Raw genomic sequence first — 24,043 nt, 5'->3', positions numbered from 1 at the left:
AGACAGATAGGGAGAGAGACAGATAGGGAGAGAGACAGATAGGGAGAGGGAAAGAGGCAGACAGGGAAAGAGGCAGAGACAGACAGGGAGACAGAGTGAGGCTGGGAGAGAGGGACAGTGAGGGAGAGAGAGACAGCTACCAACCCAGGCAACTCTGGATATTATATATATATATATATACACATATGCTGTAGATACATACATACATACACACACACAAATACACACGGCCAAAAGTGTTAGCACCCTTGAAGTTGTTCCAGAAAAAGAAGTGTTTCCCTAAAAAAATTACTTTACAAACGTCACTAGGGGGGGCGCACAGACATCACTAGGGGGATACACAGACATCTAGGGGGGTACACAGACATCACTAGGTGGGGTACACAGACATCACTAGAGGGGTACACAGACATCACTAGAGGGGTACACAGACATCCCTAAGGAGGCACATACATCCCTAGGTGAGCACAGACATCCCTAGATAAAAAAAGGAAAGAAACTGAGTTTTAAGAAGCCTTGCATAATCAAAGACAGATGCGTCACTATTAGTAATATAACGTTTATTGAAAAGCAAAAAATAGGGGCACTGTCATGTAAAGAAACACATAAAATACAGACAATGTTTGGAAAAAGAATCGGGAAAATCCCATACTAGGACCTCAACAACATCATATTGTGTTAGAGAGTGTTAGCTCCAGCTTTACTGTATAGTGGTGTCCCAAACAGTCAATTAAAGAAGAGGGGCCCAAAAGAGCATACACAGTAAGGGAACCATATGACATTATTCAGTTCTAGAGCAATGCTTACCCATATATGTTGCCAATATAGATGCCGTGTCAGTGGTCCAGGTGATGGTGGGGGAAGCCCCGACGCGTTTCGCAGAACAGCTTCCTCGGGGGGCACTGCCCCCCGAGGAAGCTGTTCTGCGAAACGCGTCGGGGCTTCCCCCACCATCACCTGGACCACTGACACGGCATCTATATTGGCAACATATATGGGTAAGCATTGCTCTAGAACTGAATAATGTCATATGGTTCCCTTACTGTGTATGCTCTTTTGGGCCCCTCTTCTTTAATTGACTGTTTGGGACACCACTATACAGTAAAGCTGGAGCTAACACTCTAACACAATATGATGTTGTTGAGGTCCTAGTATGGGATTTTCCCGATTCTTTTTCCAAACATTGTCTGTATTTTATGTGTTTCTTTACATGACAGTGCCCCTATTTTTTGCTTTTCAATAAACGTTATATTACTAATAGTGACGCATCTGTCTTTGATTATGCAAGGCTTCTTAAAACTCAGTTTCTTTCCTTTTTTTATCTATCATGTTATACTGAGTGGCCGTTCTTACTTGATGGGAACCCCATTTGTTACTCCCTTTAATCCTTCATTCACAGACATCCCTAGGTTGGCACGAACATCCCTAGGGGGACACAGACATCACTAGGGGGCACAGATATCACTAGGGGGGGGGCATGGACATCACTGGGTGGCACCGTCAGCAATTGCAGAGTACAGACATCACTAGGGGAAGCAAACAACACTGGAGGTGGTACACAGCATTGGACGGAACACAACACTGGTGGTGATAAACCGCACTGGAGGGGGCTGCACAGACAGAGCACTGGGGAGCTGTACAGAGCACTGGCGGGTGGCACAGAGCCCTGGGGGGGGCAGAACAGAGCACGGGGGGGTGGCACAGAGCACTGGGGGGCTGCACACAGCATTGGGGGCTGCACACAGCACTAAGGGGATGCACACAGCATTGGGTGGGCTGCACACAGCACTGAGAGCATGTACACAGCACTGGGGGCTTGCACACAGTGCTAGGGGGCTGCACATAGCACCGGAGGGGCTGCACATAGCATTGAGGGGGCTACATGCAGCACTAGAGGACTGCACACAGCATTGGGGGGGCTGTACACAGCATTAGGGGGCTGACCTCACTGGAGAGCAGGCACACAACAGAGGGGGGACTCCAGGCACACAGCTAAACCCGCTCACACAGTCCCAACCACATTTGTATGTAAGCACCGGAGCACTGCGGCCCCCGGGAATCTGCCCAGGGGCACAGAAAAAGTCATTGCAGGCCCGTGGTTCCAACCCCTCAGCTAAAGCAAGGCAGGGGCGCCCCCGCCCCCTATCACCGGTGGTGTTCAGCTCACCGAGTGCCTACCTTTCCCCGCCGGATGCCGTGTCCTCGCCACCTCCGCGTTGCCCGCAGCACTGTGATGAGGCGCAGAGTGATGACCTCATCACATGGGCTGCGGGATGACACGCCGCCTCCCTGCTCTGCTCCATGCGCCTTGTTTCCGGCCTTGTTTTACCAGTGTGTGTGTGCGCAGTGGCTGAAACAGCAGATCCCCTTTGCTACGGCTGTGACTGGGACCCGGTGAAGAGGGGAGGCCTGGCCTGCCCAGGGCTTAACAAAGCTAAGTAATTACCCCTGGCCTGTCCAGGCCCCCTCTCTTCACTGGGCCCCCTACAGCAGTCACAGTAGTCATGCTCTGATGGCGGCCCTGCAAAAAACATATCATACATTTACAGCACAAATACGAGGTCGTACAAGCGACAGTCTCACCTTTCTGCTGTGCCTTTGGGGATTTCAGGACCAACTATCTCTGCCAACAGCACCCTGCTTTTGGTGGGCTCCCACTGAGATGATAATGCATTAGATGTGACTTGCAGTCCCATGTAACTCAACAGATAATACAGTTATACTTTTGTGAGTACAGATAGTAGTGATTGCTCCTCTGGATCACACTGCTGCTGGTTCTGCATGTGCTGCTGTTTTAGGCTGGTGGGAGGAGTAAGGCTACTTTCACACTTGCGTTCAGCGCAAACTGCCGCTATGGGGAATAGCGCAGTCCGTTAACGCACTGCGCTATTCACCATAGACTTGTATTGACAATGCACTGTAACGCAAGTGTCTGCGTTCCATCTGCTGGACGATGCTGCGTCGTTATTTTGACGCTGCCTCGAGCGGAGGAAATGCTACATGTAGCGTTTTTTGGGTCGTTAAAATAACGCACCTCTGTTGGAATCCGCCAAGGTGTCTAATGATTGTCTATGGTGGCGGATTCCGCCGCTATGTGCTAAGCGGCGGAATCCACTGACGGATACCGTCACGTTATACTGAGCATGCTCAGCATGTCTAGCAGAACGATCAAAATCATTTAAAATCACTCCTGGTCTCACCCCCTCTCTCATACTCACCGATCACGGGCGCGGCGCTGCACAGTTGTCACAAAGCTCCGGCGGCTTTTCCTGTTTTGAAAATTCTGGCCGCTCATTATTCCATCTAGTATTCACTGCTTCCCTCACCCACCAGTGCCTATGATTGGTTGCAGTCAGACCCGCCCCCATGCTGAGTGACAGCTGTCTCACTGCAACCAATCTCAACCGCCGGTGGGAGGTCTATATCGTGCAGTACAATAAATAATTTAAAAAACGGCATGCGGTCCCCCCTAATTTTGATACCAGCCAAGGTAAAGTCACACATTTAAAGAATGTAATCTCAGGATGGGGAGCCCCACGTTATGGGGAGCCCCCCAGCCCAACAATATCAGCCAGCAGCCGCCCGGAATTGCCGCATCCATTAGATGCGACAGTCCCGGGACTCTACCCTGCTCATCCCGAATTGCCCTGGTGCAGTGGCAAATCGAGGTAATAAGGAGTTAATGGCATCAGCCCATAGCTGCCACTAAGTCCTAGGTTAATCATGGCAGGTGTCTATGAGACAACCACAATGATTAACCTGTAAGTGAAAGTAAATAAACACATACACCCGAAAAAATACTTTATTTGGAATAAAAGAATGAAAACCACCCTCTTTCACCACTTTGTTAATCCCCAAATACAGGGCTACATTGCTAAGTCCTAAACCTAAACCGGAACAAGAAAATATTACCAGACTGATTGGTTCATATGATGATGAAAATACCAAGATCATGCACATACTAAGACGACATTGGGGGATTTTAAGATCGGACCCCGATATTTGTGATTACATCACACCTCATCCGAGCGTTACTTACAGAAGAGGCAAGACTATCAAAGACTATGTAGTACATAGCCACTATGTGGCAGAAAAAGCACCAGGTTCATGGCTAGAAAGAAAGCCCCATGGAACTTTTAGGTGTGGGTCTTGTAAGTTCTGTCCCTTTATTGATCAGAATAAAACCTTCAGTAATCATCAATCGGGAAGAGTTTTTTATATTAGGGACTTTGCCAACTGCCGGACGGAGGGGCTAGTGTATAGGTGCACGTGTACATGCCCGCTGAGTTATATTGGCAAGACAAAACGCCAGTTACGTGTCCGCATAGGAGAACATATAGGTGATATAATTCACAAACGCGACACGCCTATAGCGAGACATGTGAACATGTGTCATCAAGGAGATCTAAAAAGTATACGATTCCAGGGAATCGAAGTCGTCCCTAGGCCAATCAGGAAAGGTAATTGGGATATTAAAATCCTTCAGAGAGAGGCACGGTGGACATTTTTACTTGATACAGTCAGTCCAAAAGGACTTAATGAGGTTCTCAGTTACACCAGCTTTATTTAGAATTGTCATATGAGCCCTAATGTATGTTGCTATACCCGAGAGGTATCATATTTACAAGTATAGCCAGGCTAATTTTGATAATTTTGTCATGTTGTTTTGTCTGACAGTAGAAATTCGTGTCAGAATTTTAATATATGTATGTAATTTAATTCTGTGCATTTAGGTGATAGGTTCTCTTTGAGATTAGACCTCCGTATTATCTAATTGCCTCCTAAGTACTCCTAGATAATTGAAAATAGATTGCCTTCCTAGATAGTGGGCCATCACCTTTTGTGTGGCATATATGGGGTTTAATAGATGGAAATACTTATACTCTTCCCCATAGTAACAACTCATAAGGCACCGGGACATATATTTTTCACATGTCCTGGAAGGCATGATAAAACCATATGGCTTTGAGGAGATACATTGAGGACTGGAGAATTTGTAAGGTGGAATTAATGCTATTTAGCTATCTCCGGCTCGGTACTGTTGAATGCAGTATGTGTGGGGAGGTCTATAAGAATCGTACACTGGAAGTGATGTCATTGGCTGCTTCCTAGACATTTTGGAACGCAGGATGATGGGGAGGAATGGAGAAGCCGCGTACCGGAAGGGACGCTGGATGACCGCTTCCGGCTAGAAACCAATGGAACGCACCGTACTGCGCAGTTGCGGAAGTGACCTCCCGGTCATTTCCGGTTGGTCGCCGTGGTGCGTCGCGATGCAGTCCCAGTGAGCGGATGCGGAAGTGACATATCAAGCACTTCCGGAGCGAAACTGGGAGGCGGGAACGGTAAGAACTTAAATCACTTATAAGACAGTGATGGATAAGGGAAGCCGCAGTATATGATAGTCGACATTATGGGACATGCAGAACTCTGAAAGCAGCCATTCATTACGCATCGAATGATTAACCCTATTATGGGCGGCTGATTCCACACTGTTTCTTGACCGTCATTTATAAAGCTACAAGGTATGTCCCCATCATACACTATTATTAGTGGTTCCACTTTCTCTTTGAGAACCTTTTAGATTTTTGAAATAGAACAAGATATTATATTATACTATGGATATGTTGTATTTTTCTTAGAGATCTACCTCGGATCATTCCCCTGATGAACCCCTAGAAAAATACAGGGGGGAAACGCGTCGGGATAGAGTACTGGATGGTCTCGGCAGATAAGTTATTCCCTGCTGGGATTTTACATCCATATATATATATATAACAAATAATTTTTTGGTCTGAGATCTATATAATATCTATTAGTGGCTATAATATACCTATATATGCCTGAACTACTTATTGTGACTATTTGCACGACTATTTTTCCTGGTGGTGGGTCTCCCGTGCGTAACTGATTAGTTGCAGGGAGATATTAGGGAGAGACGACGTGGAGCGGGGGGTACCCAATAATTTATGGTGCACCTCCGCTGGTAGGTAGGTGAAAGGGAGGGATAGATATTTCATCCCCCAATCTCCTTATCTTAGTTTATTGGAGCAAGAAGTGCAACTACTATTGTTGCCCCTACCCTGAGAATAGCAAACAAACAGCACTATCCCCACTAATCGGATCTACCACTCTTCTACACCCACTTAAAACGTATTATTGTAATTATTATGTATAAGCATTGTTTTTATACTCATAGCTTTTAATATTTGATTAGAATAAAGTACCTTTTTAGCAGTATTTTCTTTTTGGTTTTCTTCATATTGACTCCTATCACTATACAATTTCTTGGTTATAATTAATCCCCAAATACCCCTCCAGGTCCGGCGTAATCCACACAAGGTCCCGCGACGCATCCAGCTCTGCTACATGAAGCTGACAGGAACGGCCATAGAACACCGCCACTCTGTCAGCTCCAGGCAGCAACTGAAGTGAGTCACGCTGTCAGCGGGGACGTCACTGAGGTAATGTGTGCGGTGACGAAGGGAGCGGTAGTGCTGGTGTGTATGCGGTGATGATGAGTGCGGTAGTGCCTGCGTGTGTGAAGTGATAATGATGAGTGCAGTAGTGCCTGCGTGTGTGCGGTGATGATGATGAGTGCGGTAGTGCCGGGGTGTGTGCAGTGATGATGATGAGTGCGGTAGTGCGGGAGTGTGTGCGGTGATGATAGGTGCGGTAGTGTGTGCGGTGATAGGTGCGGTAGTGCCAGGGTGTGTGCGGTGATGATGATGAGTGCGGTAGTGCCGGGGTGTGTGCAGTGATGATGAGGAGTGCGGTAGTGCCGGGGTGTGTGCAGTGATCATGATGAGTGCGGTAGTGCTGGGGTGTGTGCAGTGATGATGGGGGGCTCTCTCTTGGCTTAATGCAACGTGTTATTTCACAGGAATCTGTTGCCTTTATATCACACTATTTACAACGCATCCGTGACATGCGTCACACAACGCATTGTGACGGATGCCGTTCAACGCAAGTATAAAGTATCCTAAGGCAGAATCAGTGAGAGATGAGAGCAGACTGTATCTATCTATAGCTGATAATGACAGACTGTTGCTACAAACCACAGATCTTCAGCATTTTTGCAGTTTTGCACTAGGTCAACTGTAAATCACAAGTTTATCACCTATCATGTGAACATCCTCACCTTGCACCTCAAATATCATAGATCTGAAACATTGTGATGCTGGAATTGGCGATTTTCTGTGTGCGCAATTTTCCATGTGGGCAATATTCCATGTGTGCAATTTTCCGTGTGGGCAATTTTCCATGTGGGCATTTTTCCTGTGGGCATTTTTCCTGTGGGCAATTTTCCTGTGGGCAATTTTCAGGGAATCGTGCGTTCCCCCTCCCCCACCCCATGCTGGCATGTGCGTTCCCCCTCCCCCACCCCATGCTGGCATGTGCATTCCCCCTCCCCCACCCCATGCTGGCATGTGTGTTCTCCCACCCCATGCTGGCATGTGCGTTCCCCCACCCCCCGCTGGCATGTGCGTTCCCCCTCCCCCACCCCATGCTGGCATGTTCGTTCCTCCTGCTCCACCCCACCCTGGCATGTGCGTTCCCCCACCCCATGCTGGTGCTGCCCCCCCATCCCCACCTTGGCACAGCCGTACACGAGTTATAAAAAAAAAAAAGCAACACACAACTTACCTTCCTGCACCCCTCCCCCGCTGCGCGCCGCTGGGTCTTCAGATCCCACGCAGCCAGCAGACGACACCGGCGCCGCTCTCTGACGCTCCTCCGTCTCCTAGGCAACACACCTGCAGCCTGGGAGAGGAGCTGCAGGATCGGGCGACAGCACGCGTGCCAGCAGAATGGGCTCAGCGTGCCCCTGGTGGCACGCGTGCCATAGGTTCGCCATCACTGTCCTAGGTTAATCATGGCAGGCGTCTATGAGACACATTCCATAATTAGCCTGTAAGTGAAAGTACATAAACACATAAACCCGAAAAAATACTTTATTTGGAATAAAAGACAAAAAACACCCTCTTTCCCCACTTTATTAAAATCCCCCAAATACCTTTCCAGGTCCAGCGTAATCCACGAGGTCCCGCGACGCATCCAGCTCTGCTACATGAAGCTGACAGGAGCAGCCATAGAACACGACCGCTCTCTGTCAGCTCCACGCAGTAACTGAACTGAGTCGCGCTGTCAGCAGGGACGTCACTGAGGTAATGCCTGTGGGTGTGCGGTGATGATGGGTGCGATAGTGCCTGCATGTGCGGAGATGATGAGTGTGGTAGTGCCTGCGTGTGCCGTGATGATGGGGGCGCTCTCTCTCGGCTAGAAAAGTTAACGCAACGCGTTATTTCACAGGAATCCTGTCATGTAGAACTGTTGAGGGGTCTTCATCCCCCTCCTCTTCTTCACCAGCCACAGGTCGTCATGACTATTATCTGATTGGCCTGGAAGCTTAAGGTATTTATGACTTTGGGTAATGGTAGAACTAAAGCCAAAAGATTCAGAGAAAGACAATTCTTTGTTATATTGGCGGGAAAACTTCCAAAGCAGGTTTTAAGGGCTGTATTAATGCCAGAAAAATGAAAAACATATCTCCAGAATCCCTGTGGAGTGCTGAGCCCAACGCACCGTCTAGTTCTACCGGGGAATCGCTGGAATCACGAAAAATTAGTATTGTCCAGTAAAATTGTACTAGAGGCGTTGTGTTTGGTATCAATGTAAATGAAAAATCGAGATATTAAATATGACGCTAATATCTTGCACCTGAGTGGCCCGGGAGCAAAGATATGAAAAATCCTAGAATTAAGAAGCTTTGTAACCATCTCAAGCACAGCCCACAAAGATTGTAAAATAATGTCACAGAGAAGGGGGGTCACCTAAGGCATAATAGGAACTGGCCCTCTCGGGGGGCCAGTCAGTCAGTACTTTATAGGGCATCATGAAGGGTGATGCTGGCCGATTATAACATCTTCTTCTCTTGGAGTTCCCTCCACTCCCTAAGCAGACGTCACTTCTATGGCACAAGCTTAGTAAGTTTCACTTTTATACCTTTTATTTTAATGTAACTGTCTATGCCATAATGTGTATTGTTCCCTTTTGTAAATTCTTGTATATTCTTTAAACATTGCCTATTTTCGGATTAAATATATAAAAAATGTAAGTTTCTTTCCTTATGCTTTATATACGAATCCAAAAACCCGAAGAGCCTTATGCTATCTGAAACGGGTCCCCAGCTACCTGTAGAAAGTCTGGGTGGTGGCAGCGTAATTCTATTGCATAGAATTATTGGAGTGCTATCATTAAGGGTACCGAGGTATATAAATATTCCATTAGCAGGAATCGTGGATATATACATTTACCCTTGCTGTGAGACCTCCAATATTTGGCATTATCAGCTCAGCAGCCCCATCTTATGCATTGTCCTGCAGTACCAAAAGTGGCCTGCAGACAAGGGGGGCGCTAGAGAGTAGTCGTGTGTGACAAATCAGTGAACAGCTGCGGATTTCTGAGTGACTTCCCCGGCTGTTCGTGACAAATCCGTTGCCTTTATTATCACACTATTTGCAAGGCATCCGTCACACAACGCAATGCAACGGATGCCGTTCAACGCAAGTGTGAAACTAGCCTAACTGCAAACAAAGGTTTCTGTACCAATTGCTAAGTGCTGTATTTCCATTGTATCAAATACTTATTTAACATAATAAAATCTAAATTCATTATTTAAAGATCATGCAATGTAATTTTCTGTATTGTTTCTTTATTCTGTCACAGTTGAAGTTACCTACAATAAAAATTACAGCCCTCTCCATTCTTTGCAGGTGGGAAAATTTGCTAAATTGTCCACGTATCAAATTCAAATATTGTGAGAATAAGCTTCTTACCTTTTGATACAACTTGAGTTGTCTTTCTGAGGAAGGCAAGGTGGTTGGATCAGTGGTTCTCAGAAATAGTGGGTCGCTGTTCAGGCACCAGATTTATTGTTGCCAATCAGCATGGGACATATAAGATTTTGCGTGAGTGGTCCTAATTAAATTATAAAGATCATGTATGTATGTATAGAAGACACCCCTCTGAAACAATAAAGTATCAGAAGTAGCTCTCCCTTTGTCTCAAACAAATAAAAGATTACATCATCATCACTAATTTCAATAAGACTATATAAACTTTTAGGCTATGTGCGCACAGTGCGTTTTTCGCGGCGTTTTTGCGTGTTTTTCGGGTGCGTTTTTGGCCTCAAAACTGCAGGACTTTGCTTCCCCAGCAAAGTCTATGAGTTTTCATTTTTGCTGTCCGCACACATCTGTTTTTTTTCAGCTGCGTTTTTGTGGTGCCACAAAAACGCAGCATGTCAATTATTCCCGCGTTTTTCACTGCGCTTTTCATCCATTGAGTTCAATGGGATGTTGAAAGACGCAATGAGAAACGCAAATAGCTGCGTTTCTAAGACCAAAAACGCAGCTATAAACGCAGGAGGTGGGTAGTAAAGTGACGTGTACAGTAAGAGGATTCCTTCTGTCAGTATATACAGAAGCGTGAATCCTCCCGGTACCGTCACCACCGCTTCCACCTCCAGTCCTGTGCATGTATGCTGCCGTGCGGCGCCATGTCTGGGCGGGAGGTGGAAGCGGCTGCGAAAACAAAAGTTAACAGTAGAAAAAAAAAAAAAGTTATACTCACCTGTCTGCAGACTCCCGGTGCCATGCCCGCTCCCATCTCCTCTCACGGTATCGCCACCCCCGCTCCGGCTGTGTGCAGACGGCCGGGAAACCTCCGATGGATGCAGGACCTGGCGATGGATCACCTGATGCAGTCACCTGACGCATCAGGTGATCGTAAGTATCGCGGTGACGCGGGCGCCCGGCCGGTATCAGCGGATGCGTCAGGAGACTTCATCCCTGATTACCGGCAGCTGCTGCAGCGATCGGACAGGATCAGACTCCCGCCCCATCGCTGCAGGAGCTGCCGGTAATCAGCACATAAGTGAGTATTTTTTTTTTTTTTGCACCGATGCATCTGCTGATTGTATAATTGGCTTTTATACAGTCAGCTGATGTGTGATGGGATCCTGACACATCATCTGATCGCTTTGCCTTCCAGCAAACCGATCAGATGATATTGGATCCAGATTGGACGGCGCGGGACCCTGACCCAGGATTACTGCGGAGGGGGGGGTTCTTTATTTCAATAAAGATGGAGTCACTAATTGTGTTGTGTTTTATTTCTAATAAAAATATTTTTCTGTGTGTTGTTTTTTTTTTATCTTTACTAGAAATTCATGGTGGCCATGTCTAATATTGGCGTGACACCATGAATTTCGGGCTTAGGGCCAGCTATACAGTTAGCCCTAACCCCATTATTACCCAGCGAGCCAGCCGGCATCAGGGCAGCTGGAAGAGTTGGATACAGCGCCAGAAGATGGCGCTTCTATGAAAGCGCCATTTTCTGGGGTGGCTGCGGGACTGCAATTCACAGCGGGGGTGCCCAGAAAGCATTGGCACCCTGCACTGTGGATTCCAATCCCCAGCTGCCTAGTTGTACCCGGCTGGACTCAAAAATTGGGTGAAGCTCACGTCATTTTTTTTTAAAATTATTTCATGAAATTCATGAAATAATTTAAAAAAAAGGGCTTCCCTATATTTTTGGTTCCCAGCCGGGTACAAATAGGCAGCTGGGGGTTGGGGGCAGCCCGTCCCTGCCTGCTGTACCCGGCTAGCATACAAAAATATGGCGAAGCCCACGTCATTTTTTTTGTTTGGCGGGGGCAAAGAAATCCTGCATACAGTCCTGGAAGGAGGATGCTGAGCCTTGTAGTTCGACAGCTGCTGTCTGCTCTCCTGCATACACTATTGGATGGAGTATGCTGAGCCTTGTAGTTCTGCAGCTGTCTGCTCTCCTGCATACACTATTGGATGGAGTATGCTGAGCCTTGTAGTTCTGCAGCTGTCTGCTCTTCTGCATACACTAGTGGAGAATGAAGAACACATTGAAGAAGGAAATGACAGACCTTTTTTTTTTGTTCACTGATAAAAAACGCATAAGGACGCAGTGAGCAAAAACGCAGCAAAACGCAGCAAAAAAACGCACCAAATCGCGGCAAAACGCGTGCGTTTTTTCGACGCAGGTGCGTTTTTGTGCGTTTTAGCGGCCAAAAACGCACAAAAACGCAGCTTCAAAAAGACGCAGTGTGCGAACCTAGCCTTAGTTTCACATTCCTGAACTTCACTTTTAACAAAGAAATTGAAACTATACAAGTCCTTATCTAAAGTAAACAGAGGGGTCTCTGCTGCATTACACTAGGGGAGACACGGTACAGGCTCTTACACAAAGACAAAATGGAGTGTAGATTTAACAAAATGGATTCTGCTCTCATTCAAGCAATATACAAATGGATGAATAAAGCGTACAGCTTGGCTATAACAAAAAAAAAAAATCTATCAAATTAAAAATGTGTAAAAAGATAATTTGTAAACAGGCGGCACGGTGGCTCAGTGGTTAGCACTGCAGTCTTGCAGCGCTGGGGTCCTGGGTTCGAATCCCAACAAGGACAACAATTGCAACGAGTTTGTATCTTCTCCGCGTGTTTGCGTGGGTTTCCTCTGGGTACTCCGGTTTCCTCCCACATTCCAAAGACATAAAGATAGGGACCTTAGATTGGGAGCCCCAATGGGGACAGTGTTCCTGATGTATGAAAAGCGCTGCGGAATATGTTAGCGCTATATAAAAATAAAGATTTATTTTTTATTTTATTTTTAAATGATCCATTATAAAAAGTACACAACCGTAATGACATAAAATGAACTCTTTATTAACAGAAATTAATAGACTTTTACTATTTACTAAAACAGACAATCTATTAATGACTATGGCTTCACTCCTGTGTGAATTCTCTCATGTCTAATAAGAAGTGATTTCCAAGCAAAACATTTCCCACATTCTGCACATGAATAAGGCTTCTCTCCTGTGTGAATTCTCTCATGTCTAATAAAAAGTGATTTCCGAGCAAAACATTTCCCACATTCTGAACATGAATATGGCTTCTCTCCTGTGTGAATTCTCTCATGTGTAACAAGATCTGATTTCTGAGCAAAACATTTCCCACATTCTGTACATGAATATGGCTTCTCTCCTGTGTGAATTCTCAAATGTTTAACAAGATTTGGTTTTACAGCAAAACATTTCCCACATTCTGAACATGAATATGGCTTCTCTCCTGTGTGAATTCTCTCATGTGTAACACGATCTGATTTCTGAGCAAAACATTTCCCACATACTGAACATGAATATGGCTTCTCTCCTGTGTGAATTCTCTCATGTGTAACACGATCTGATTTCTGAGCAAAACATTTCCCACATACTGAACATGAATATGGCTTCTCTCCTGTGTGAATGGTCTCATGTGTAATAAGATGTGATTTCTGAGCAAAACATTTCCCACATTCTGAACATGAATATGGCTTCTCTCCTGTGTGAATTCTCTCATGTGTAACAAGATCAGATTTCTGAGCAAAACATTTCCCACATTCTGTACATGAATATGGCTTCTCTCCTGTGTGAATTCTCAAATGTTTAACAAGATTTGGTTTTAAAACAAAACATTTCTCACATTCTGAACATGAATATGGCTTCTCTCCTGTGTGAATTCTCAAATGTTGAACAAGATTTGGTTTTACAGCAAAACATTTCCCACATTCTGAACATGAATATGGCTTCTCTCCTGTGTGAATTCTCTCATGTGTAACACGATCTGATTTCTGAGCAAAACATTTCCCACATACTGAACATGAATATGGCTTCTCTCCTGTGTGAATTTTCTCATGTGTAACACGATCTGATTTCTGAGCAAAACATTTCCCACATACTGAACATGAATATGGCTTCTCTCCTGTGTGAATTCTCTCATGTGTAACAAGATGTGATTTCTGAGCAAAACATTTCCCACATTCTGAACATGAATATGGCTTCTCTCCTGTGTGAATTCTCTCATGTGTAACAAGATCTGATTTCTGAGCAAAACATTTCCCACATACTGAACATGAATATGGCTTCTCTCCTGTGTGAATGGTCTCATGTGTAATAAGATTTGATTTCCAATTAAAACATTTCCCACATTCTGAACATGAATATGGCTTCTCTCCTGTGTGAATTCTCTCATGTGTAACAAGATGTGATTTCTGAGCAAAACATTTCCCACATTCTGAACATGAATATGGCTTCTCTCCTGTGTGAATTCTCTCATGTGTAACAAGATCTGATTTCTTAGAAAAAAAATTCCCACATTCTGAACATGAATATGGCTTCTCTCCTGTGTGATTTCTCTCATGTGTAATGAGAGCAAATTTATGAGCAAAACATTTCTCACATTCTGAACATGAATATGGCTTCTCTCCTGTGTGAATTCTCTCATGTGTAACAAGACTTGATTTCAGAGAAAAACATTTCCCACATTCTGCACATGAATAAGGCTTCTCTCCTGTGTGAATTCTCTCATGTCTAATAAGAAGTGATTTCCAAGCAAAACATTTCCCACATTCTGAACATGAATATGGCGTCACTCCTGTGTGAATTCTCTCATGTGTAACACGATCTGATTTCTGAGCAAAACATTTCCCACATACTGAACATGAATATGGCTTCTCTCCTGTGTGAATTCTCTCATGTGTAATAAGATTTGATTTCCGATTAAAACATTTCCCACATTCTGAACATGAATATGGCTTCTCTCCTGTGTGAATTCTCTCATGTGTAACAAGATGTGATTTCTGAGCAAAACATTTCCCACATTCTGAACATGAATATGGCTTCTCTCCTGTGTGATTTCTCTCATGTGTAATGAGAGCCAATTTATGAGCAAAACATTTCTCACATTCTGAACATGAATATGGCTTCTCTCCTGTGTGAATTCTCTCATGTGTAACAAGATTTGATTTCAGAGAAAAACATTTCCCACATTCTGCACATGAATAAGGCTTCTCTCCTGTGTGAATTCTCTCATGTCTAATAAGAAGTGATTTCCAAGCAAAACATTTCCCACATTCTGAACATGAATATGGCTTCACTCCTGTGTGAATTCTCTCATGTGTAATGAGATTTGATTTCTTAGAAAAACATTTCTCACATTCTGAACATGAATATGGCTTTGCTTCTTTGTTACTTTCACTTCCCTTAGCATTCTGTGTGGGACTCCTGGTACAGTCATCTGCCATAAATAAAATTGAAGTTATAAGCTTTTAATAATATAACCTCAAACATACACAGACACACATAAATCCATACAAATTCCAAAGTGTGTAGTGTTCTACTTTAAAAGGCCTATGTGACAGTAAATACCCAAAATGACATTTTAAAAACTGCACCCTTCTAAGTGCTCAAAACGACATTCAATAAAACATATCTACAAAAGCATATCCAGTGGCACTCAATAATATAAGGATACTTTGGCATTGCATTACTGCTGTAGAAATATTAGAAAAAAGGGATTAATACATAGGTAATGAGAAAAACGAGTAAATCGACATAGGCATTGCATTACTGCTTTAGAGATATTTGCAAAGTGAGATTCTTCGTTTATGTACAGGTAAAATAGATCTTTGTACCGTGTTAGCCAGTAGAGAAAAAAAAATGTTTAAAAGAACTGAAGTCCTCAGTGCTTGATACCTTTTAATGGCTAACTGAAAAGATGGTAATAATAGCAAGCTTTCGAGACTACTCAGGTCTCTTCTTCAGGCTCAATATAACACAATCTGAAGAGTCACATATTTATACACAACAGGACATAGAATGGGGCAGTAAATAAAACAAGTTATGTGAAGCAGAACTATCACTATGGCAAGAGGACAAACTGTTGTGGCCATAAATTTTGCTGCAGTTCAGTGTGAAAGTTTTGCCCCTGGATGGTCTGAGGAGCACATCTCTTAATTGATGTAAAAAGACATGAATCCATGAGACACAATCATCAGTCCTGCTCTGAATGTGTCAAAGGTCATCATAAGTTTGTACTCCCATAGTCTCCTATCTCTCTGGGACTTGAAGTTACCTTTCAATACCAGCAATTTCATGTCCATGATGCTGTGGTCTGGGTTACAAAAATGTTTGGCCACAGGTAGATCTATCCTTTTTTCTCTAATAATGTGGCGGTGAGAATTCATCCTTGTCCTGAGCTGTTGTCCTGTCTCCCCTACATACAGACCCCAGTTGGACATTTAGTACATATAATTAAGTACACCACATTGGTTGTGGTGCAGCTGAAGATAAATGGGATCTTGTAGTCCTGATGTGATCTGGGAATCTTTATCTTGTCCGTTGTCAATATAAATGGACAGGTCTTACATTTTTTTCTGGTTGAAGGGAAGTGTTCTTGTAGTTGTTGGAGAGGACAGGGAGCTTCTGACAATGAAGCTTCTTAGATTTGGGGGCTGTCTAAAACACAGAAGTGGGGGGGCTGGAAAAATAGATTTTAACTGGGCATCTTTTTGCACTAATGGTTGTAGTTTCCATGTAGCTCCTCTTAACACCTCCAGATGTGGAAAGTGATTGCAAGAGGGACCCAGTTGTTTTCTTCTTTAGTTTTATAATGTAGGAGATGGTTTCTTGATATTCTCATGGCTCTTGTAATCTGGTTTTCAATGGTTCTTAAGTGGTAGCCTTGATTCAGAAAGGTCTTTCTGAGGCCCTCAAGGTGATTGTCTTTATCTGTACTGTTGGAACATATCCAATTGTACCTGATAAACTATTATATACAGCCAGGCTATGTGTTTTGGATGAAAACTGTCCCATTTCAGGTATGTTGGACGGTCAATTGGCTTCTTCTACAGGGATGTCTATTTCATTGTTCCGTAGTTTAATGATGGTGTCCAAGAAGTTGATTTCAGTGCAGGAGTAGTTGAGTGTTAGGTTGATGGTGGGATGAAACGGATTAAAGTGTTCATGGAAGGTCTTCAGCTGCTCCTCAGACTCTGTCCAGATGATTAAAATATCGTCAATGTAACGGTAGGAGGCCAGAGGCCTGATAGGACAAAAGGATGAAAAGTCACTCTCAAGCTTGGCCATGAAAAGATTTGCATATTGTGGTGCCATTTTGCTTCCCACTGCAGTCCCAGTCTCCTGTAGATATATCTTATTGTCAAATGCAAAGTAATTATGGGTGAGGATGAATTTTGTAAGCTTCACTACAGAATCGGCATCAGTTCCTGTATTTTCCAGGAAGACTTTGCAGGCATTCAATCCATCCTGGTGTGGAATATTAGAGTACAAGGATTCCACATCCATGGTGGCAAGGATGGTTCCCTGTAGTAGAGAACCTATTGCTGATAGTTTTCTCAATAGGTCAGTAGTGTCCTGGATGTATCCCTTACCACGGGTTTAAGGATACCCTCTACCATCCAGAGACTTGTTCATTGAGGGTGCCCAGTGCCCACACATGAAATGATGGGTCTTCCTGGATTTCCAGATTTGTGAATTTTGGGAAGCATGTAGAATGTGCCTATTCTTGGACTTACCGGTATCAGTTCATCAGCTGTTGAGGATATGTCAGGCAGACAAGAGACCAACTTCTTAAGTTCCTTATAATAGTCCTGTGTAAGGTCAGACTCCAATTTTTTATAGTAGCGTGTGTCTATCAGTTGTCTACGTGCTTCATTCATGTAGTCTGATTTGTTTATCATGACTATTGCACCCCCCTTGTCTGCAGGTTTAATGATTTCTTTGTTGGTTTTCAAAGATTTTATGGCCCTTCTTTCCTGGGCACTGATATTGGATCGTTGCCTCCTGTGTGTGTCTAGGATAGTGGATTTTACCAAATGTCTGAAAGGGTCTATATAGTTATCCAAATAAGGGTTGTGTTCTGGTGGAGGTGTCCAATCTGACCTTTTCCTGGTTGTAAAGATCCGTCTTCCTTCAGTCTGGGTGGATTCTGAAACATGTGCATCGTTAAAATATTCCCTCAGACGTAGTCTCCTGAAGTAATCTTCCATGTTGCTGCAGAGTTCAGTTTTGTCTAGAGCTTTAGTAGGACAAAATGAGAGTACCCTAGAAAGCACAGCAAGTTCCACTTTCTTTCCTTTATAATCCGAGAGATTGATAACAGTTAGATGCTTTTGTGTCTTGAATGGAGTGGTTGTCCAAGTTGTCAGGTTTTAGCTTTGTTCTCAACCTGTTTGTATTAAGTCCAGAATTGAGGCGCAGTCTATGTAGTTTCTTTTCCTTGTTGTGGATCAGAAGAGTTTGTAGTCTGTAGTAGTATTATTGTACTTTTTGCTCTGTGCTTTCTGGAAGTGTCTTCCTTTGTGTTTCAAATTCCCTCTGGATTTTACTCTTGATGCTGTAGAAGACATGCAAAAGGTGGTTCCTTAAGCCCGCTTTACACGCTACAATATATCTTACGATGTGTCGGTGGGGTCACGTCGTAAGTGACGCACATCCGGCATCGTAAGCTATGTTGTAGCGTGTGACAGGTACGTGCGATTGAACGTTAAAACGTTCATCGCACGCACGTCGTTCATTTCTCTAGAATTGAACGTCAGATTGTTCATCGTACCCGGGGTAGCACACATCGCAGTGTGTGACACCCCGGGAACGATTAACAGATCTTACCTGCGTCCTGCGGCTCCCGGCCAGCAACGCGGAAGGAAGGAGGTGAGTGGGATGTTTACGTCTCGCTGAGCTCCGCCCCTCCGCATCTATTGGCCGGCTGCCGCGTGACGTCGATGTGACGCCTAACGTCCCTCCCACTCCAGGAAGTGGACGTTCGCCGGCCACATCGAGGTCGTATGGAAGGTAAGTATGTGTGACGGGGGTTAATCGTTTGTGCGGCACGTTCAACAAATTGAACGTGCCGCACATACGATGGGGGCGTTGCAAATCGCATACGATATCGTATGCGAAATTGCAACGTATACAGCAGGCTTTAGTCTCTCAGAAGTCCTGTGACAAAGGTTTTGTGCATAATGGGTATTGTAGGTATGTAGAATTGGGTTTGTAATCCAGAGTCCTTTGGGGGATCAGATTCTCCTTTTTGCATTTGGATAAGAAAAATATGTCGCTGTCCAGTTGTGCACGTTTCTTCAGAAGTGTCTTTAGTTCCATCTTTTCAGTTAGCCATTAAAAAGGTATCAACCACTGAGGACTTCAGTTCTTTTAAACAATTTTTTAGTTTATGTATTGACCAATCCATGTAAGACCGATAACCTTGACAAGCACCTGACCAAGCACTCCACCCTATAGCCAGGGTGTGTCCACCATCTTATTTAGCCAAGAAGCAGACATGCAGATTTTTAATCACACAGAGGCATTTAAGGTTAGGTTCCCAATATAATGAGATCACCTTGTCGAGGTTATCGGGCTCATATGGATTGGCCAATACATAAGCTAAGAATCTCTCTTTGCAAATATCTCTGAAGCAGTAATGCAATGCCCAGGTCTTTTTACTCATTTTTCATGTTAGCAATGTATTTATCCCTTTTTTGTAATATTCCTACAGCAGTAATGCAATGCCAAAGTACACTTTAGATGCATCACAGAAATTAAAGCAATGTGGAAGGAAAAAAATAAAGATTTTAATTTTTCCCACAAATTTTCATTTTCTCAAGGGTAAGATGAGGAAATGAACCATATACAGTAATTCTGTTGTGCAATTCTCATGTGTACGCTGATAGCCCATATATGGTGTAAAACTATTGCTTGGGTCAACGTCAGGACTCAGAAGGGAAGGAGCACAATTTGACTTTTGGAGAACAAAATTGGCTGAAATAGAGGATGTCATGACACGTTTGTAAAGCCCTTGATGTGCCTAAACAGTGGAAACACCCCAAAAATTATCTCATTTTGAAATCTACACCACTGAAGGTGTGGAGATCATAGGAGTACCCTTATATAGGGCAAGGAGTCTTTAGCAAACCCACAGCTATTACAGCGACCCATATGCACCCAATGATAAATGTTGCTGGGGGCGTTGGATATGTGGAAAATTGTACCCCATAGGCTGCGAGCTGCAAATGCTGCTGTCAAAGATCGAAAAGTTAACATCAGCCGGTGAAGCTTACCTCCACTGAATAACTGAATAGACATCATCTGCTGGCAATAATGGATACTCCGCTTTTGAGCCCCAAGAAGTAATAGGATCTAATAATATGTTACATATCGAGAAGGAGTTAAAGAAAACCTGGCAGCTACAAAAATACTATTTACCTGCAGATATAGTGGTAATCTGAGTACCTAGCATTTAAATGATATCTATCTGGTTTATTAGAACAGTGTGTGACGCTAGTCACTGCATGGACAAGCCGTGAGGCAGGGTTATCAAATGTTCTGGGGTCAGATACAAAGAGAGCATGCCGTGAACTAAGGGAAAAGACAAAGGCATAGTCAGCTCTGGGGTCAGAATATCAGGAGGATAGCGGATATGGGCAAATGGATGGTCAGAGGAGGTCCAAGGTCTGGCAGGTATAGATCAGAACACAGCATAGATAACCGAGGCCCACATTCGCAGGGAGCCGCGACGGACTGTTCACAAGCAACCTGAAACTAGCTGCTCAGCTTCAGCTGAGTCTTTTACACTGTTCTCCAGTCCTGTGGAGTGGTTTGTGGCTCCTTGAGAGGGGGGCTAATTTCTATTGAGCTGTGTTCTCCCTATTTAAGATTTGAGATATTACTTGTTACTGCAGATGATACCTTCAGTTTATGCTCCTGTGATTCCGGTCTTTGTGGCGATCCTTTGTGGGGTTTGCATCTCCTTTCCCGGTGGGGGGGAGGGGGTGTTAGATCAGGGTTTGGACAGGAGACCTGTCCAGACCTGGATACCATCAAGCCTACCCCTGGAAAAAGGGACAGCACAAGATCCCTAGTCTGAGGGCCCATTTTGGGGGGTCCCTTCTCCAGTTACCCCGGCACCTCCGTGATACCATGGTTTTGGGACTAACTACTCAGCTAAGTAACTGATCAATCACTCACAACAGGGAACCCCCTGAAGAAACCAAGCACCTCCCAGTTTCAGATTGGACAGTTGAGCTGACGCTCAACAAATTAACAGCTTGGCACGGCCCTGATTTAATAGAGAGGCAAAATTGTCACTCACTGCGTCCAAGACAGTGGAGAAATTGTGACAGAGTGTCTGCAAGGAGAAAATGCAGTTACATTCTCCCAGCAGCTGCTCACTTTCAGTCACCAGCACAGTGGGAGAGGCTGAAACAGTCACCACTCACTATATAGTGAGTGCCCAGTACTCAACCCTCTTGTTCGTTGGCTCACAGCCTGTGAGCGGTAACTGTTACTGTTTCCCGCACTGCATTGGTAACTGTATACAAGCAGCAGCAGGGAAAATGTAACTTTATTTTCTCCTTGCAGCTGGGAATGTGACTGTTCTCTTTGTTATTTAATGGTGACTCTTCACTGAGGAGGGTTACCTGTGGAAAGGTCTCTACTCCGTTCATCACCCCGCACATCCATTTCTCCTTTTTCCATTGTGTCTGCAGCGTTCTGCATATTTTCTCCCTGAATTTCAAAGCTGTAAAATAAATAATGTAAAAGTCACGGACAGAAGGAAAAGTCATGTGGAAGGTTCTAGATGGACGCTTCTGCTACCAAGGCCGTATGACACCTGAGACCAATCCATGCATGGCCTCTACGCCTCCTATATCCCCCGTGCTGCCCCAGAGTCAGTTCAGCAGGGATAGAATCAGACGTGGCAGGGTCCACTTAGTGTGGTACATTATGACATTGGGATTTCCTTCATTGTTTTGTCTTCACAATTTGGACGCCCTAATGCTTATTTTTCCCTCATTTTAGAATAGTTTTAGTCAATGCTATATTTTTGAAAGCTTTCTTTTTGAGGTACATTAGTTTTATTCAATTTTTTTTACTTTAAAGGAGTTGTCCGACATAAGCGCAAACATTTTTTGCAAGCTATTCTGTGCTGTATTGTAATATAAGGCTACATGCGCACGCTGCAGTTTTTTCTGCAAACAAACTGCAACCTAAACTGCACCTTGTCAGAGTGAGCTTGGAAATGTCCCAAAAACGCTTGTAATGTAGGTGCGTTTTTAGTGCGTTTTTTCTCACAGCTTTTTTTGAAGGAGAAACGAAATATGATAGGAAAGGATAATGGATAGATAGCTAGAAAACATGATAGATAGTAAAAAAATAGAAAGAATAGCTAGATGGATAGATAGATAATAAGAACATTTAGATTAGATAATAAGAAAGAACAGAAAGAATACATAGAAAGAAATAACAATAGCTTGATAGAGGAATAGCCAGCTTGGTTAGCTGTTTTGTTTTTTTTTTGTTGGGGGGGGCGGGGGGTAAAAAAACATGGGGTCCCCCCATTTTTCATATACAGTACAGGAACAGCAGCAGCTGCAATCCTCAGCTGTCTGCTGTACCTTGGCTAGTTATGAAAAATAGAGGGGATCGCACACTTTTTTTTTTTTTAGGATTTGATTTATTAAAAAAAAAAAAAAAAAAAAATAATGACATGGGATCCCCTCATTTTTTTAATACCAGCCAAGGTGCAGCAGACAACTGGGGGCTGATAATATTAGGGTGGAAAGGGCCATCGTTATTTGGCCCTTTCCAGCCTAACAATAGCAGCCCACAGCCGCCCTAAAAGTGGCATATCCATAAGATGCGCCAATTCTGGCGTTGGAACCGGCTCCTTCAGTTGCCCTGGTGCGGTGGCTATCGGGGTAATAAGGGGTTAATGGCAGACCATAGCTGCCATTAAGCCCTAGGTTAGTGATGTTATGCGTCTATGAGACACCCCACATCACATCAAAACAGCCAAAAAATCCTTTATTTGAAATAAAAAGCCACCCTATTTCACCAGTTTATTAACCCCCACAACACCCCTCGAGGTCCGAAGTAATCCACACGAGGTCCCACGACGCTTCCAGCTCTGCTACATCCCTGTCCTGTCACAGCCAGCGCTCATACAGCATGGCTGCCAGCTGTGAGTGTGGACAGAGACGCAGCGATCAGAATAAACTAGGGTGAATCCCTGACATCACAGCTACGGCTCCCACAGTACGGCGGGTGTCGCAGCAATGACATCACGGGTTCACTGCGGTTGAAGCCTGATGTCCTCCAGCTGTCACAGCAAACCACCCGAGTGTCAGCGGTGCCATCACTCAGGTGTTTGCTGTCACAGTTCGAGTCCTCCTCCACTGATAGTACAGCACTGAAGAGAGTCGCTCTATGTAGACACGTTCACCGTGGCTGTGATTGGTTGCTTGACTCTCTGACTGCAACCAATCACAGACAGGGGAGGAGTCAATATGTATGAGGCTAATGAGCGGGTCCGAAAGAAGATGAGAGGCGGGGGAGCAGTGTGACAGCCGTGATAGGCGAGTATGTACTGCTTGGGGAGAAAGAGAAACCAACACAGGCACCGACATGTCAAATTCTCTCCAGCATTGATTTTGTCATTATGGAACTAAGTTGGTGAGCTGCATTTCTGTTGACAAAACCGCAGGTAAAACGCATGCAAAATGCATGCCAAATGCACCAATTTGATAGCATGCATTTTTCCTTGCCTTTTTGATGCCCTCATTGATTTCAATGGGTGACAAATGTGGTTATTTACCTTCAGCTCAACCAAACTTGAAATCTTCCTATGCCGAACCTCACAGTGAGAGCTGGCCCCACCCGGCCTCACTGTCCAGCCCCGCCCTCTTCCCACCCTCTGCACACTCATTAGGCTATGTTCACATTTCCGCTATTTAGTATCCGTCACAATCCGCCGCTCTGATAAACAACACAATCCGTTTGGCGGATTCCATTGTTTCCCATAGACTTGTATGAGCGGTGGATTGTGACTGATGCCATTGCGTTGCATCCGCAGCGCGACTGATAAGTCATGGAACGACTGACCATCGGGTGGCAGGAACGCAGCATGTAACGTTTTTTGATCAGTGGAATCCTTTTGATTTCACTGCGCATGGTCAAATCTTGTGTTTAATTATTCAAATCAAGGTCTCTCTCGGCGGACGAACGATCAGCTGATCACCTGGCTGCCGGCTTCTGTGAGCGATCAGCTGATCACCCGGCTGCCGGCTTCTGTGAGCAATCAGCTGATCACCCGGCTGCCGGCTCCTGT

The 24,043-nt window shown here is 44.5% G+C and overlaps 1 protein-coding gene across 1 annotated transcript in view; it reads right to left on the bottom strand.

Moving 5' to 3' along the window:
- Positions 1-12,761: 12,761 nt before the first annotated feature.
- LOC142258697 (uncharacterized) overlaps positions 12,762-24,043 on the bottom strand; it is a 54,017-nt gene continuing 42,735 nt past the window's right edge. Inside the window, exons 2-3 of the mRNA XM_075331318.1 lie at positions 21,354-21,454; positions 12,762-15,154 (exon numbers count right to left, since the gene is read on the bottom strand). Of these exons, the coding sequence (XP_075187433.1) occupies positions 12,819-15,154; positions 21,354-21,432 (2,415 nt within the window). The 5' untranslated portion in view covers positions 21,433-21,454 and the 3' untranslated portion in view covers positions 12,762-12,818. The remainder of the gene's footprint in view (positions 15,155-21,353; positions 21,455-24,043) is intronic.

The sequence above is a fragment of the Anomaloglossus baeobatrachus genome (genome assembly GCF_048569485.1).
Source record: "Anomaloglossus baeobatrachus isolate aAnoBae1 chromosome 3 unlocalized genomic scaffold, aAnoBae1.hap1 SUPER_3_unloc_1, whole genome shotgun sequence".
Lineage (NCBI taxonomy): Eukaryota > Metazoa > Chordata > Amphibia > Anura > Aromobatidae > Anomaloglossus > Anomaloglossus baeobatrachus.
Note: the sequence above shows the minus strand (reverse complement) of the source record. Positions and strands in the feature narration are given on the sequence as shown.